Raw genomic sequence first — 16,414 nt, 5'->3', positions numbered from 1 at the left:
TCAACAAATATGTTGTCGATGAGAACCTCAAACATACTGATCACCTGTTCTTCAGTGTAGTATGTTTTATCCTCGGTTTTTTTAACAAAATATCCCGAATTGTATACTAAAACAATAAATTTGTGGGGTGTTGTACCATTTTCAAGAAGATAGGCATTGTAGATTATTTCTTTTAGACATGTTTTCAATTCATCAAGTTGTACAGTGGAGTAAAGGGTGGGAAAATTGAATGTATTTGTTAAAATGTATTTCAAAGAAGGACCGATATTAAATCTTTGGAGTTCTTTAGAAATCACATATAGTTAATGCGGGGAAACATTATCACAATATTTCTTTTATTTGCCTTTCACTGCTTCCAAAACTTTAGTAATAACATAAACGGTACCAATTTTTCTGCACATGATGCGCATTTCGACAATCAATGTCTCTTTAGGGATGCTCGAGGCCAAAATATTTGAAAATCCAAAGCTTATTAACAATATGAAGAGCTATAAAAAAAAAAAAGACCAAAAAGTATAGCCAAAGCTGGGCAAAGGAATCAGAGCTTTGCAGATTAAGTACCCAATACAATCACGGTTAGTCCTTAGATTTGTTGCTCAAATGGATATTCAATGAGGCCTGATTTGCAATTGTTATGTTTTTGTAAGTGGGGGTACCTGAGTGTTCATTTATATACATGATTTAATGACAAAAAATATGTTTTTAAAGCTTTGTCCTCAGGAACAAAAGTATATTCATCAGGAAGAGAGTGTAGACATTTCTCAGCTTCTTTGACTCTGATTATGGAATTTGTTCCAACTTTTACACGGATTTTCAGATTTTGGATTCAACGTTTTATCAACAATCTACTAGTAATTGTTTTGAAACATTCTGGCAGAGTCTCCAGATAAAACATTTTTTTAATTCTCGTTTTGCCCATGCTCTCCAAGTGAGCGATTCAATCTCATTGTAACCTTTAGTTCTGCTTTAGTTGTATACGATGACAGATGTAGATGTCATGTGCCAGTTCAACATAGTAACAATATTAACAATATCTAGTACATTATTCTTAAAAACAAAATAGCAGAAACAAACGAGAAATGTTAGGTAAACATAAATTAGGACAACAATCCAGCAATGGACAGCATTAATCATAAATGGATGTATAGTGGTCTACATGATATCCATGATAAGCCAAGAAAATATACAAGTTTCGAATGAACTGAAGAGTTCTGCTTTTAACTATATTCCATATGGCAAACAAAATCCACTAAGACATAAATGATGACAACGACCGATATAAAGATTCGGAATATTGAACCGCTGTAAATATATGATATAGTTTGACAATTTTGTGAATGCTGAACTATTTCGCACTTTTTCCTTGATCAGTAGAAAATTAAAACTACAAAGAAAACAAATAACATAAATCTGTAATTTCTTTTCAATTGAAACATTTCCTGGAGAAAATTCTCCAAAAACTTTATGAAGGACATATGATGTTGATAGCAAAACTTATATCACCTTTAAGCAATCAAGCTTAAAATATATCAATTTTAGCATATTAAGTAATAACAAAACAATTTTTTTCTAATTTTTATTAATGACAAAAATAACACGAAAGCAAATTAAACAATGATCAACATTATGTAGAAATATAAAATCAAAAATATTCAACCTGTAGAATGATAAAACATAGTATGAAAATAGTCTCAAACTACAGACAGTCCTACCATCAACTCATGTTTGTAGATAAGTGGATACCATTGTTGGAACTGTCTTAGTCAAACTTAGCATGAAAAATACATTAAGTTTTGAATGTCATTCAAAAACAATAATTTTGAATTTAAAACCTTAAACTTCATATACATATAATTACAAAATCAGAGATGTTTAAAGAAGGTCCCAAAATCGTGAATGAGAGGTAACAATAAGGTTTTAATGTGACAATTTTTGTCCCAATAAAATGCAACTTCCATGATTGCACATGCTATTGGTGAAAACAATACAAAAATGCGTAGTAATATGGACTAATATCTAAAACAAAACTAGCTAATAAGCTTGATTAACTGGTAATTTAATTAGCATACTGAAATTGTTAAGTATTTATCAGAGCTTAAAAATCAAATCAATTTGGCTTTTTATTGCCAAATATGCCTGTTCTAAAGAAAAAAAATTGATAAATCTTCATATTCATAAATATCTGCCCAAACTACAATATTATTAAATATTTGTATATGACATTCAACACAAAAATGTAAATTATACAAATGAAGAACAGACAATAATGTAGAAATAAAAATAAATGGCACCAAATTGAAATTGTGATTAAAATCATCAATATAAAAATAGTTTAATAAAGGAATGTACATGAACTAACAACATGAATTATTGTATTTGAAATCCTGATTAAAAATCATTTTTAGAATATTGATTATAAGTTATATAAATTTTCATCATCTAAGTTTTTCTGGTTGTTTATAGCTATATCTTTATTCTCCTCACCAAACACATAGGTACAGAGAAGACAATGTAATACATTACATTGTCAGCTCATCTTTTTACACCCAAAGCCAAGTATTTGTTCACTTACTATTTGATAGTCAAAAGATCAATAAGATTTAGGTTGCTTAAAGGTTTTCTATTAATGCAATCTGATAGCTTTTGATATCAATATTTCTCATGCAAAATGTAGGCAAAGATAATTGCATTTAACTTTTTTGATTTTCAACAGCCAAGTGTTTTTTTTTCAAAATCAAATTTACCATTTGCAAGAAAATTGGTTGATAGAATAGCAAAAACTTTTTCCCCAAAAAAAATTTAACAACAAAATAATTTTTTTTAAACAATATGCTATGTGATTCCACCATTTCCTTTTTGCAAGCTTGGTCAAGTGTCATTCATTGATATAAAGTAATAGTACAATCATTATTAAACTATGCTCAATTAGGATTTTTAAGTTACTTCCCTTTTAGTCACAATTTTTTTCCTTTCTTCACTTAACTAAACATAATAGTATCTGATAAAGAGGTCATTATCAAGATAAATATACTTTAGATGACCATACAATATGTAGATACTATAGTTTATTGGTTCAGGATTGAAAAAAAAACATAAATATGAATTTTTTACCTGTGTATGTTTATAGTAAAAAATTATTTGAAAGAAACAAACCAATTGCAAGACAGAACTGTTAAAAAGACAAAAACAAAGTGATAGCCTATGGATAAGTTCATAATTTTGAAGCCAATATTGATCTATGTGCACATCAATAATTGTTACAGCATGTAATGGTGGAATTTGAAAAATAATCAACATTTTTCATTATAAAAAATAAACTCTTCCATTTTACAAAAAGAATATAACATCAATTGATCAAATACACATGTACAACATCATGTTTTTTATCAACCCTTTATACAATTGAAAGTTGTATTGTTTTTAAAATGATGTTTAATGAACTATAAATTTAATATACATGTCCATAAGGCACAATACTAAGTTCGTACTCCTGAAACTTTACATTTTTTTCATTGATTTTACAATTATTTACAAAAAAAACAATACAAATGTAAAGAAATCACATTGCACTTGAAAAATTACAGGTGGAACTACATTCAGACAAGTTACATATTCAAAGTGATTAAAAACATATAGCTATGATTACTTTGTACATAAAACCATCTGAAATACAAAATTAGTTTTTCAATTTATCTTTTGTTGTTTAATATTTAAATAATTGATGAAAACCTAGACTTAAATCTAAGCATGTATTCAAGTTTCCTCCAACTACAGCAAAATATACATGTACATGTGCATACAGATATTTTATCTCAGATATTAACAGGCAATATACATATGAAACAATCCTTAATTTGTACCATGTACTATTTTCCATTAAATTTTAATAAATCAATGTCTGGGTTAACTATTATAATTCTATATAAATTTAAATTTAAAAAAACGATCAACAGTGTATAAAAATACATGGAATGTAAGAAATATTTTAAACAAATAATTAAAAACATAACTTAGGGATATGTTACAAATGATATAACAGCCACTACGGCACTTATATATTTTAGGTAAAAATACTTTTTAGACCACACCTAATTAATCATATGTTCTTTGGATTTATTTTTCAATTAAAAAGAGGTGAATTAGAAATTTTGTTTTATTTATTTTGATTAGATAAATAACTGATAAACAGCCAAAAATGTGAAAATGAAATTTTAATTAATCGATTTTTGGATTTTTGAGGAGTACTATTTATTTTTTAAATACAATGTATATCAAAATTTAATAAAACATAAGAGTGGATAAAGTGATTTTCCCTAAAAATTTTAATCATAAAATTTGAATAACCAGAGAGTCTAAGTACAGAAAATTCCAAATGTTCTCTAAAGATAAAATCTATAAATATACAATCATGTTACAAGCAGAATGATGACTTCAAAACAAAAACAACAGCAATATAAAGCACATGCTATTATTTACAATACTACATTAACTGTTCATATTGTAACAAGCTTACAAATGTCATCAAAAAAATTCTCTGTTTAAACACTTCAAGATGGTAAAGTAGATGAGGAATATTGAAAAATAACACCATGGATTAATCACACGTTGTTTATGGTGGATACTGGGCTATGTAATGGGGTGTTCCCTCCAGCCACTGCAGCTTTGAATAATGTATTCATTTTATATCAAAATTAGCAATTCAGTGCTCTCTCTGAAACGTCATCTAGTCTTTGTTGTTATCGATAATACAATGTATATATACAAGTACACAGATTCAGGGATTACTAATATAAAGATATGAAAGTGTTTGACCTTTCTAATTTTTTATAAAAACTTTCATTTTTCATTATATTTTGTAATTATAGTCCAGACAGAGCTTTGTCATTTTTTAAATTATTTGGAATGCTTTGAATTTAATAAGTATAATATGTACATGCATGTTGTACTTACACAAAATGTGTCAATGACTTCTCATGACCATAATCATGACAATTGTTACAAAAATGAAGAAAAAAAAGCTTCAGTTTTACCCATCTATCATGTCTATACATTTGTACTTGATTTTGTGGCTTTTTGTAAATTCTACATACAAACCTATAGAAAATTTGCATTTTGTTGTGCACTGAAAAAGTATAATGGCCCAGCTAAAATATGATTACCCTGAATAAATACATGTATATCAAATAAATTTTAGATTTGATGTAACTGCTATCTATGTTGAATCTATTTGGGGACTACCAATTACATTTTACATAACAACATGGTAATAAATTCTACATATAAATTAATTATATTAATATCTACAAATTTAAAATCAAGGCCACATCAGTTTCCATGAATCGATTCATACTTCATTATGATAAAGCTGATTTTCACTAATAAAAAATGTTTATTGAGAAAAAAAAATTGATGTAATATTTACAATTTAAAAACTAAGTTGTTGCTTGTTGATATAAAAATTAGATCTTCAACTTTAGGATCAAGAGTGTCATTCTAATTTTTGGAAATGAAATCAGATATGGGTAGGAATTCAATCACTTTTATACCAAATACTGAACAATGATTTTATTTTATTTTACTTTTTATAAAAAAAATATATAAAAACTTGTATGGAATGGAAAAAATGGCCTACAAAATTTATTGTGTCCTTAAAGTATCCATCTTATTCAATATTTACAGAATGGAGGTATGGAAAACTGTTTTATCCTGTCTAATTTGTAATCAGGGGTAAAATAATTTTCTCTTATGAATTTTTCTATTAGAAAGTAATATTTTCTTTAAACTAATCCCTACATATATTTGACCCTTTTTCATTGCATTTTGGGAGAAATATATTAATGAAATAACCCTTATCATTATCACTGAAATTTAGCACAAAGTTTCTTGGTACATGAAATTCCTGCTGAGATATATGGTGAATATTTTACATTATGACATCAATATCTTAAACCAATGAAATCAACTATGATAACAATGGTTACAATATTTATACAGATTATGCATAACTATATATGCAAAGCAGTTCTTAGGTACTATTTGTTTTGTGCTTTGAAAGGAGCCCCAAAAATATAAGAATAAATGAAATGCCAAATATGGACTTCCCATGTAAATGAATGTGGGAGGGTAATTCCTCGATAAATAACATAAATGCATATTATATACGCCACATACGGTACTTTTTTTTGAGTGAGTTTGCATACATCTAATTAACATGCAACCATAAAAGACCTGATATGTCTTAAAAACAAAACTTCCTTTCCACACTCAAACAACTTTCTAATGGAATGGCCCGTAAAAAGTGTTCTTTTACAGTGTCACATAATCTTGGCAATTATTTTTTCAATTAATTTTTACAATATTTTCATATTAAAGAAAAAATTTTAATTATTTGCTTTATCAAATATGCAAAGGTATCATAAATAACTGTAATCAATAATTTGAACTATGAAAAAAAGGTGGTAATTTATTATTCATAATGAATTCTAAAAAATTCTAAAATGTATATCACAATTTTTAAAAGAATTTAAAACAAGAACAATCTATTTACTGTGAACTGGAGAGGGCTTACATAGGCTTTGCCTGTTGCCCAATCCAATTCAATTTATTTGAATAAAATACTGTTTAAATTAAAAATTGTGAACTGCACTACTTACATATTTGACATTGTTATTAAGTTTCCGTCACTGACTAGAAAAAAACACATACCATTTCATGATAAGTGTAGTTCAGGAAGGATTTGCCATTTCTACAACTAACTCTAATATTTATGATCAAAAAGATATACAATGTACTAAAAATATTCTGATTGACTGAAATTTCCATTAAAAAGTATTTTATCTCTAATGATTTTAAGTATAAAGACTAAGTACAAACAGTCAAACCATTTTTCAAGTTTGCACAATCAAATACTATTCTTATATGCAATGGCAAACATCTTTAATGTAGCTAAGCTTTCATATTCAGATCTCTTCTGATGCATTTCATCATATTTGAATTCCTAGTCTATTCCATGTAAATCTGAAACCTAACACTATACATTTCAGAGTCTTGTGGCTTTCCATTATTAAAACTTTTTGCCCACGCAACACATTTAATTGTCACCAAATGGTAAGAACGGATTGTGTTGAAGTGAACCATAACAGCTGGTACTTTGTAATGTGGATTCATCTTTGGATAAAACCAGACAGGAAATCCTGTTGGGGGACTATACATTATGTCAGTTTCCTGGACACCGTTTTCATACCAAAATTCTTCATGTCCCATGTGTTCTCTATCTATCGCCGTCTGAAAAATTTCATAAAAAAAAAAACAGTGTTTAGAGGAAAGGTTAAAATGCAGTGTACTGTATATAGCTAGCTAACCCAAATAAGGGGCACAGCTCTCTGTTCCCATTCTATGCACCCTTCTGCCTTTATAATCCTGCTCTATGTATTTTTGTTTTCTGAAGAAAATTAATTGTCAATACAAAACTATAGAAAAGGCTTTTTACAATAATGAAATACTATAAATCCTGCAATCACCCTGTTTCACAGTGAATTACTTGACACCAGCAAGAGTGATTTTAACTGCTGAATTACCTTGTGTGTACTGTAAGTTTGTATTGCCTGTTACCCTAGATGGTTTTAAACTACATATTGCATACAGTTTGCATATGTCAGTTGGTCCATACATCTGCCTCTCAGCTTTTGATTTGTCTCTTTTTTTTGTATTATCTGTAGGATTTCTATTTACTGATTCCCATATTTTGCTCAGTAACTCGTCCTCGTTATAAAATGATAATTCAATGGACAAGACCTCTAAATTCAATCGAAATTTGAGTTGCATAGCCTCAGCACCCTATTAAAATGATTTGTAGACCAGTTGTAACATCAAAAACAGTGATTTTCCCACAAGGTATCACTGTTTCTAAATTGGTCGTCTAAATTCAACCCATTGATTCTGTGAAAGATAGTTATTGATAATTTGAGGGAATGCTTAAGCAAAACATCTGACAGTGACATATCTGCCCACTTTTAACACAAAGCCTGCTTTTTTTAAGCTCCAAAAAGCAGTATGTTAGATCAGTCCTTTAAAATTAGATAAGACAGATAGGCACTGTTTGATAAATGAATGCAGAGATATGTCTCACCTATTTGGTATTTTGATAATGCAAATGTTGAAATTAAAATTGCAATACTTTAACATGTAAGTTATGCAAATATTCAGTCAATGAAGCATGACTGAAGGTACAGGGCTAAACAATCTCCATGGAAATGAGATGTGCCAATGCTTATACAACTGCATACCAAATACCATTGACTTTTTATAAGTCGTTCCCTTTAAGCAAACCTAAACACAAACATTAACTTGTAAACTATGTAAAAGTTTCAAAGTCAATGAACCATAATGAGGGGGTGGGGTTATATAATCAACATGGAAATGAACCTTGCAAATGCCAATACATTTGCATACCAGATATCAGTGAGTTAACATTCATTATTAGTGGTTCAACTTAAACTGACCTAATCACAAACTAATACATGTAAACTAAGCAAAAGTTTCAAAGTCAATAGACCATGACTGAGGTGTAAGGACCAAATATTCTCCATGGAAATGAAATGTGCTAATGCATATACAACTGCATACCAATTATCATTGACCTACCACTAACAGTTCCACTTAAACTGACCTAATCACAAACTAATACATGAAAACTAAGCAAAAATGTCTAAATCAATAAACCATGACTGAGGGGCGGGGCCAAATAATCTCCCTAAAAATGAGATATGCCAATGGTTATACAACTGCATACCAATTATCAGTGACCTACCACTAACGGTTCCACTTAAACTGACCTAATCACAAACTAATACATGAAAACTAAGCAAAAGTTTCAAAGACCATGACTGAGGGGGCCGTGCCAAATAATCTCAAAGGTAATGAGATGTGCCAATGCTAATAAAACTGCATACCAAATATCATTGACCTACCACTAGTGGTTCACCATAAACTAGACCTAATTACAAACTAATACATCCACCATGCCCGAAAAGGCATACCTGTCTCGCTTTTTAACTCTGTCAAGGCGAGACAAAAATGTACAAGCATGTCTTATTCAGAAAACATTGACTGTCATGAGAATTTTAAAACTTTCAATCAACAACTTTTTTTGTACAAAAACTTTTGTTAGAATGTCAACACTATTCAAAAGGAATTGATTTTAAACAGTGCCATGAGAATATCTACTCTATCCATTCAAAATTGCTTTTAAAAGTGTGTCATGAGAATGTCAAAACTATCCAATCAGAATTGATTTTACATATAGTTTTCTTTTTAGTTACCTCTCCATCACAGGTTATTCCAACATGATCATCTGACCATCTGTCTTTTAGTCTTTTTGTTATCTCAGTGTCTTTACTTGTAAATGGCTCTATGTTTGTATCATTATCCTGGAAAAAATACATGTAGTATGAGCAGTTTTAATGTAAATTTTAAAACAAATGAGATGTCATTGTTTAATAATAATGTACTGTGTCCATTACAGTGGTCTCCATGGTTTCAACCTTAGGAATCCAAACATATCTTTTTTTCATTAATATGAAGAAAGGGTAGACTGTTTACCTTATATTTCTCTAAGAAGGTTAAACAATTTTCTCAAAGTTAAAGCATGCGCAAAATGGTACAAATATTTTTAACAGGTTGTATTTGTACACGATCTTCTAATATTAAAGCATAGACATGAGCAAAGGACAAGGTCTACCAACCTGGTACTTTTACTGGTACCAAACTTTTTAGCAGCTTTAAATACACCTTATCGCTATTTGTCCGCCATTACTGGACATCACGTAAAATTTTGACATCACAATAGAAAGTATCTGATGCCACAATGGAAAAGTGATTGTTGTATGACATCAATAGTTCAAGCGGAACAGATTCTTGGGTCAAGGGTCACAGATTTCCAAATAGCAATAAGGTGTATAGAGCAAAGATACAAACTTCCTTTAATAGAAGTTTTAGCATGAGTAGATAATTTCTTCAAAATTCTTTTATATTGTTTTATTTGTACACAATCTTATCACAAGTGCATACAATATCAAAAGACAAGATCTACCCGCCTTGTACCAAATAATCTATCCAGTTTTAACAAGAACAAAATTTCCCCTCTACTGATACAGAATTTTCTCACCAGTTTCAACATGAGAAGAATACAGGGTCTGCCCTCCTGGTACCCATAAACATTGGTATGAGTGCAGTGAGATCCAAAATCATGACTTGTCAACCTACACGCTTTACCATCAGATGCACTCTTGTTTACACAATTCATATAATCTGATGTTTGCTGATGAACTGCTGAATAATCTGAAAAAATATAATTCATGCAAGTCTATACATGTTATATGAATAGCTAATTAAAGTCACACTTGTGTATATTGTTTAACTTAATCATGTTAATATATAGAGTAAAATTGAGAATGGAAATTGGAAATGTGTCAACAATTAATAAAACACAACAACCCGACCAAAGAGCAGAAAACAGGCCACCAATAGGTCTTCAACACAGCGGGAGAATCCAAAACCCGGAGGCCGGCTTCAGCTGGCCCTAAACAAAAATGTGTACTTGTAGCAGTCATGCAGACCCAACAGCATGAACAGGGAGAGTTCAAGGAGAAGTAAGGGATCAAAATTATGATTTTCATGTGATAAATTTGCCAATATGACACCTTCTTATTATTTCAAGGAGCATGACAAATATTCAAATTAAGTTGCCCTGTAATGTGCACGTGTTAATGAATATATAAAGGAGCAAAAAATAATGTATTGAATTTTGCAATACACAATGTATAAAAAGCTAATTTAAACGCAAGTCTAATTAGATGTGCTCACAATTGTGCTTAATAACCAACTCTGTTTTTACATGTAGTATGGATGGTGAAATAAGGGGTTGTATCAGATTTGGTATATTCACTTAGAATGAGGTGAGACATTGAATATTTTATGCAAATAATTAACGAATTCCAGTATCCAAGAACCAGTGTACAAAATATTAAACAGAATTTGATTGGTGATTGTCAAAAAAATGCATGTGGAGATTGGAGACATACAAGTAGAATAACTTAATTGAAAATTTAGGGAGAGAGGATCTTCGCTCTGATGCATTTTAAATTAAATCAGGAATCCTAGACGAGAAAGTAACCCTTTCTGTCTAGCGAGGTGATCCCTGGAAAATTAGACTTTTATCATTCTAAAAACTTTTCAAACTGTGGCATTTATAATTATGATATCACATGTATAAGTTCAGATTCTGCATTTCAAGCTATATAAACAATCCAATTTAAAAATATTAAAAATGACCCAATGCCATATTAAAGAAATTAATATACCATTTAACTTATAAAATGAAACAGTCAGGGGACTTACTTAAATGAGTGATTTTCTAAATCACTGATTCAAGTAACATTATGTCTATAAAGGTTGGAAGTCATGGAAGTACTGTAAGAGTTTTCTTTCTTTAATAATCACCTATTTAAGTAGTACAAATTAATGATCACTAGACTAAGTGATTTAATTTTATTGTAGTTTAAATATAGAATACTAATGATCCAGGGACTAATTATGTTGCTAAAATTATCAGAACCAACATCTGTGTTGATAGGATGACCGGGTCATGTCAGGTGATGACCTTGTACTAAATCTAGGATAATGACATAAAAATCACTTGTTTTAGTATCATACCTCAATTTCCTTTCAAAAAATCACTTTATTAAGTATCATTATTTTAATAACCCCCACTAATTTCAACACCCCCGAACAGTGAAATTTTGATCGCGAACAGTAGAATTTTATTACATAATCTATAAGATGAAACCTTGAATTTTACAGGAAAAATACTCCCACTGCTGGGAAAAATCTGTCAAGAAAGTATCTGTTCATTATGATTATGTAAAGCCATTTTTATAGCATTTTTTTCAACTAAAATAGAATTTGCAGCTAAATGATTGCATCGATATCAAAAGAAGCAAAAAGTTCATTTTTTTCAATTTTACTAATCATGCTAATGAAAAGATATTATCTAGACCTATGTGTTTAAAGTTTTGGTAAAACTACAAAATCACAATTTGTGACAAAACTTCGAATTTGCTACTTAAATAAGTGATTTAAAAATCACTTATTTCAATAAGTCCCCTGACTGTGAAATGCACACTGATTCAATCTACCCTAGCAGACAGTAATCATTAACTGCATCTATTCTTCTTGTGTGTATAGTACTGAATGACTAGGTGGTAAATCAAGTGTTTATAACTGTCAATAACATGCATTTACTTTTATAAATTTTGACTTGGATGGAGAGTTGTCTCATTGGCACTCATACCACATCTTCTTATATCTATTGAAATAATCATTTTCCATTGGATCACTCAACGCCGGCGAGTAGTTTTTTACTGAATCATCTTGTGTGTACTGTAGTCCACGCCATACATAAGATCACAAGTTCTTACCGTACATGTAGAAATCCAACTGATTGAGGTACTTGTGGTATGTGTTCATGTCCTTTATGGAATAGTGGATCAAAGGACTACCATCTACATTGGGTTCGAACAACAGACCTGAAATGAACAATACTGGCATTTGATTTTAGATGCTAAGATAATGACTTAATTGTAATTATTTAAAACTACATTTGTAAGATCCTTTCATGTTATTTTATGCATAAGAGATGTTCATACTGTTTTGAGATGGATTTCTTGTGTTCTTCAACCGTTATAGGGAGACATCTTAACTACTACAAATGTTCGTTAATATAACTTTTAGAATAATCTTGTTAAACCACACAGATCAGACTGCAGGGATCTCCATGAATGAAAGTTTTACCATGGAGAAACTTTTACCAGGACAAAACCCTGCCTTCTTTCATTACTTCTTCCATCATTGGTTCTGTTGGGGCTTTGCGTAGGATAGAACATTTATATCATTTCCTGCAAATTGCATTGGAAGTGATCTGATTTATAACAAAAGAATATTGGTAGTTGATTAAACAATAAAATAAATCTGTATCATTTTAAAATGAGTCCAATGCTTATTCAATATTCAATTTTATCAATGTTTATAGCAAACAAAATTATTTTTCTAGGAACACACCTGATCGATCAGGCAGATTTTTTTAACCAATGACAGAAAATAAAATGAAAGTCCTGATTTCTGATTTGGCTGCCTCAGAATCCCTTATCAGGCACTATTAAGTCTATTCGGGAACATTTTTATCAAATGGTGTGAAATGCCTCTCCTCAAACCAGTACCTGTTATATGCTTAAATCACCATTCGGTACACCAGAAAGCAGAAGCAAGTCAGAATTGAATAGAAGAGATATCAGCCTTTCAGAATCCATTGAAATTTTGAAAATACCTTACCTTCAACAATTGTTATAGATCCATTTTGTAAGAAAATGAAGAATGTGTCCATGGGACACAGATGCCTCCACTTGTAAATATACGGCAAATTCAGAAATTTTTCAATTTACAAAGGGACATAACTTGAGAACGTTAAAAGTAACGCCACTCAAATTCGAACCTGATCTGTGTTTGGAGGTAATAAGCATTTTGTAAGAGTTTCTTAACATTTGGTTGAGGCAAACTACAGTAAAAGTGTGGAAATAGCAAATTTATCAATTTATCCAATTACAAAGGAACATAACTCTAGAACGGTGAAAGTGACCCCACTCAAATTTAATCTAGATCTGTGTTGCTTGGTAATAAGCATTGTGTAGAAGTTCGATTAGTAATTTACATTAGGTTGAGGCAAACTAAAGTTAAGAGTGGAAATAGCAAATTGAACAATTTTTCCATTCATATGGGACATAACTGGAGAACAGTGAAAGTGAAGCCAACCAAATTTGAACATGATCTGTGTTTGGTGGTAATAAGCATTGAGTATAGGTTGAGGCAAACTCAGGTTAAAGAAAGGAAACTAATTTTGGAAAGTACCAACCAGGGATCTCCATGGATGAAAATTTAATGATGGTGGAACTTTCTCCATGTTAAAACCCCGCGTTTACGGCTTGGTGTGATCAAAAGTATTTCATTCCTCTATTTCTATGTAAGGAATGGTGAACAGACTGGTATATGGCTTATTATATTTATTTTATTATAAAATAACCAATATTTTCATTAATTCAATGATTGTCATTTGTAACAGTTCCAATGTCAAGCCTACATGGCTCCCCATTAGTCAAGAATGAACACAAGCTGTCCTTATGGTTCCCAAGTCGTTTTCTTGCTATTTTTCTAATTGTTTAGGACTTAAATATCAGGGGGATCTTTTTTTCACTATCAAATTCAGATGTCATGAATCGGTATTGACGATTTGCAGCATCAACAACAAGTAGTTTCGTACCCGTTTTGTAAAATGTTGAAGAAAGATTTGGAGGGCAAACGTTTACAACTTAAATGGTTTTAATGACTTTAAATCGCAAATTTCAACCATAGTAATAGACTGTGCAACATGAATCTTGATTATGAATGAAAACCGGATGTAATATTTTGATTGTAAACTACGTAATGAATTCCGAATTACAATATGAAATTTCTTCAGATTATCAAGTTGCAGTTAATATTCATGTAGTTACTTTTAATAATAAAATGCTTCGCTGGGCGCAGCTTGATACGACCGCAGAGGTCGAACCCTGAACAGTTGGGGCAAGTATGGACACAACATTCAAGCTTGATACAGCTCTGAATTTGGATTGTGATTAAATATTTGACACAGCATAGGTTTCTGACACAGAAAGAATGTGGTCTAAGAACTTCAATTTTTTTAATTTACCTATTATGGTCCAATGTCCAAAATCAAAATACATGGTTAGATTCAGCATATCAAAGAACCCCATATATTCAATTTTTGTTGAAATCAAACAAAGTTTAATTTTGGACCCCAACTTGGACAAACTTGAAAACTGGTCCCATAATCAAAAATCTAAACACATGTTTAGATTCAGCATATCAAAGTACCCCAAGAATTCAATTTTTGTTAAAATCAAACTAAGTTTAATTTTGGACCCTTTGGACCTTAATGTAGACCAATTTAAAAAAATGGACCCAAAATTAATAATATAAAAACACGGTTAGATTTGGCATATCAAAGAACCCCAATAATTCAATTTTTGATGAAATCAAACAAAGTTTAATTTTGGACCCTTTTGACCTCAATATGAACCAATTTGATAGCCGGCCCACAAATAAAAAATCTAAATACATGGTAAGATTCAGCATATCAAAGAACCCCATATATTCAATTTTTGTTGAAATCAAACAAAGTTTAATTTTGGACCCCAATTTGGACCAACTTGAAAACTGGGCCAAAAATCTAAAATCTAAATACATGTTTAGATTCAGCATATCAAAGAACCCCATATATTCAATTTTTGTTGAAATCAAACAAAGTTTAATTTTGGACCCCAACTTGGACCAACTTGAAAACTGGTCCCATAATCAAAAATCTAAACACATGTTTAGATTCAGCATATAAAAGAACCCCAAAAATTCAATTTTTGTCAAAATCAAACTAAGTTTAATTTTGGACCCTTTGGACCTTAATGTAGACCAATTTAAAAAACGGGACCCGAAATTAAAAATCTAAATACACGGTTAGATTTGGCATATCAAAGAACCCCAATAATTCAATTTTTGATGAATTCAAACAAAGTTTAATTTTGGACCCTTTTGACCTCAATATGAACCAATTTGATAGCGGGGTCCACTAATAAAAAATCTTAATACATGGTTAGATTCAGCATATCAAAGAACCCCATATATTCAATTTTTGTTGAAATCAAACAAAGTTTAATTTTGGACCCCAATTTGGACCAACTTGAAAACTGGGCCAAAAATCAAAAATCTACATACATGTTTAGATTCAGCATATCAAAGAACCCCATATATTCAATTTTTGTTAAAATCAAACAAAGTTTCATTTTGGACCCTTTGGACCTTAATGTAGACCAATTTGAAAACTGGATCCAAAATTAAAAATCTAAATACACGGTTAGATTCGGCATAACAAATAAATAAATGTGGTCAAAGATTTTACAAATCTAATGCGCCATACTGTGCAATTAAAGATTACTTCTTGAAATTTTTCAATATTTGAAATTTGAAAAAAAAATAATATTTGAAGAATAATTCTTTTTAATTTCTGAAATCTGAAATGAGAAAAAATTGACCCCCCCACAATTTCTTTTTACCCCCCCCCCCCCCCTTTTTTTCCCCCAAACCATAATTACCCATTTAAATTTACCATAGTGCTAACTTAATCTATTTTATAATAGAATTTAAAATATAGTGTCAAATCTTTCATATGGATTTTTTTGTAAAAAAAAAAGATGCAACATTTGCAGATATTTTTACTGGTCTTCCTTTATAAATATGCATTTCTTTAAACGTA

At 30.4% G+C, this 16,414-nt stretch overlaps 2 protein-coding genes across 3 annotated transcripts in view; one reads left to right on the top strand and one right to left on the bottom strand.

Moving 5' to 3' along the window:
- LOC127724604 (40S ribosomal protein S4-like) overlaps positions 1–16,414 on the top strand; it is a 399,059-nt gene that overhangs the window by 245,187 nt on the left and 137,458 nt on the right. The window lies entirely within an intron of this gene.
- Positions 1,898–16,414, bottom strand: part of LOC127724600 (sodium/potassium-transporting ATPase subunit beta-like) — a 51,519-nt gene continuing 37,002 nt past the window's right edge. For both annotated transcript variants that reach the window (XM_052231619.1, XM_052231620.1), the window contains 4 exons: positions 12,477–12,584; positions 10,166–10,338; positions 9,321–9,428; positions 1,898–7,284 (listed from right to left, as the gene is read on the bottom strand). In XM_052231619.1, the coding sequence (XP_052087579.1) occupies positions 7,003–7,284; positions 9,321–9,428; positions 10,166–10,338; positions 12,477–12,584 (671 nt within the window). In that variant the 3' untranslated portion in view covers positions 1,898–7,002. The remainder of the gene's footprint in view (positions 7,285–9,320; positions 9,429–10,165; positions 10,339–12,476; positions 12,585–16,414) is intronic.

The sequence above is a fragment of the Mytilus californianus genome, unplaced genomic scaffold, assembly GCF_021869535.1.
Source record: "Mytilus californianus isolate M0D057914Y unplaced genomic scaffold, xbMytCali1.0.p SCAF_14, whole genome shotgun sequence".
Taxonomy (NCBI): Eukaryota; Metazoa; Mollusca; class Bivalvia; order Mytilida; family Mytilidae; genus Mytilus; species Mytilus californianus.
This window is presented reverse-complemented; position numbering and strand designations above follow the sequence as displayed.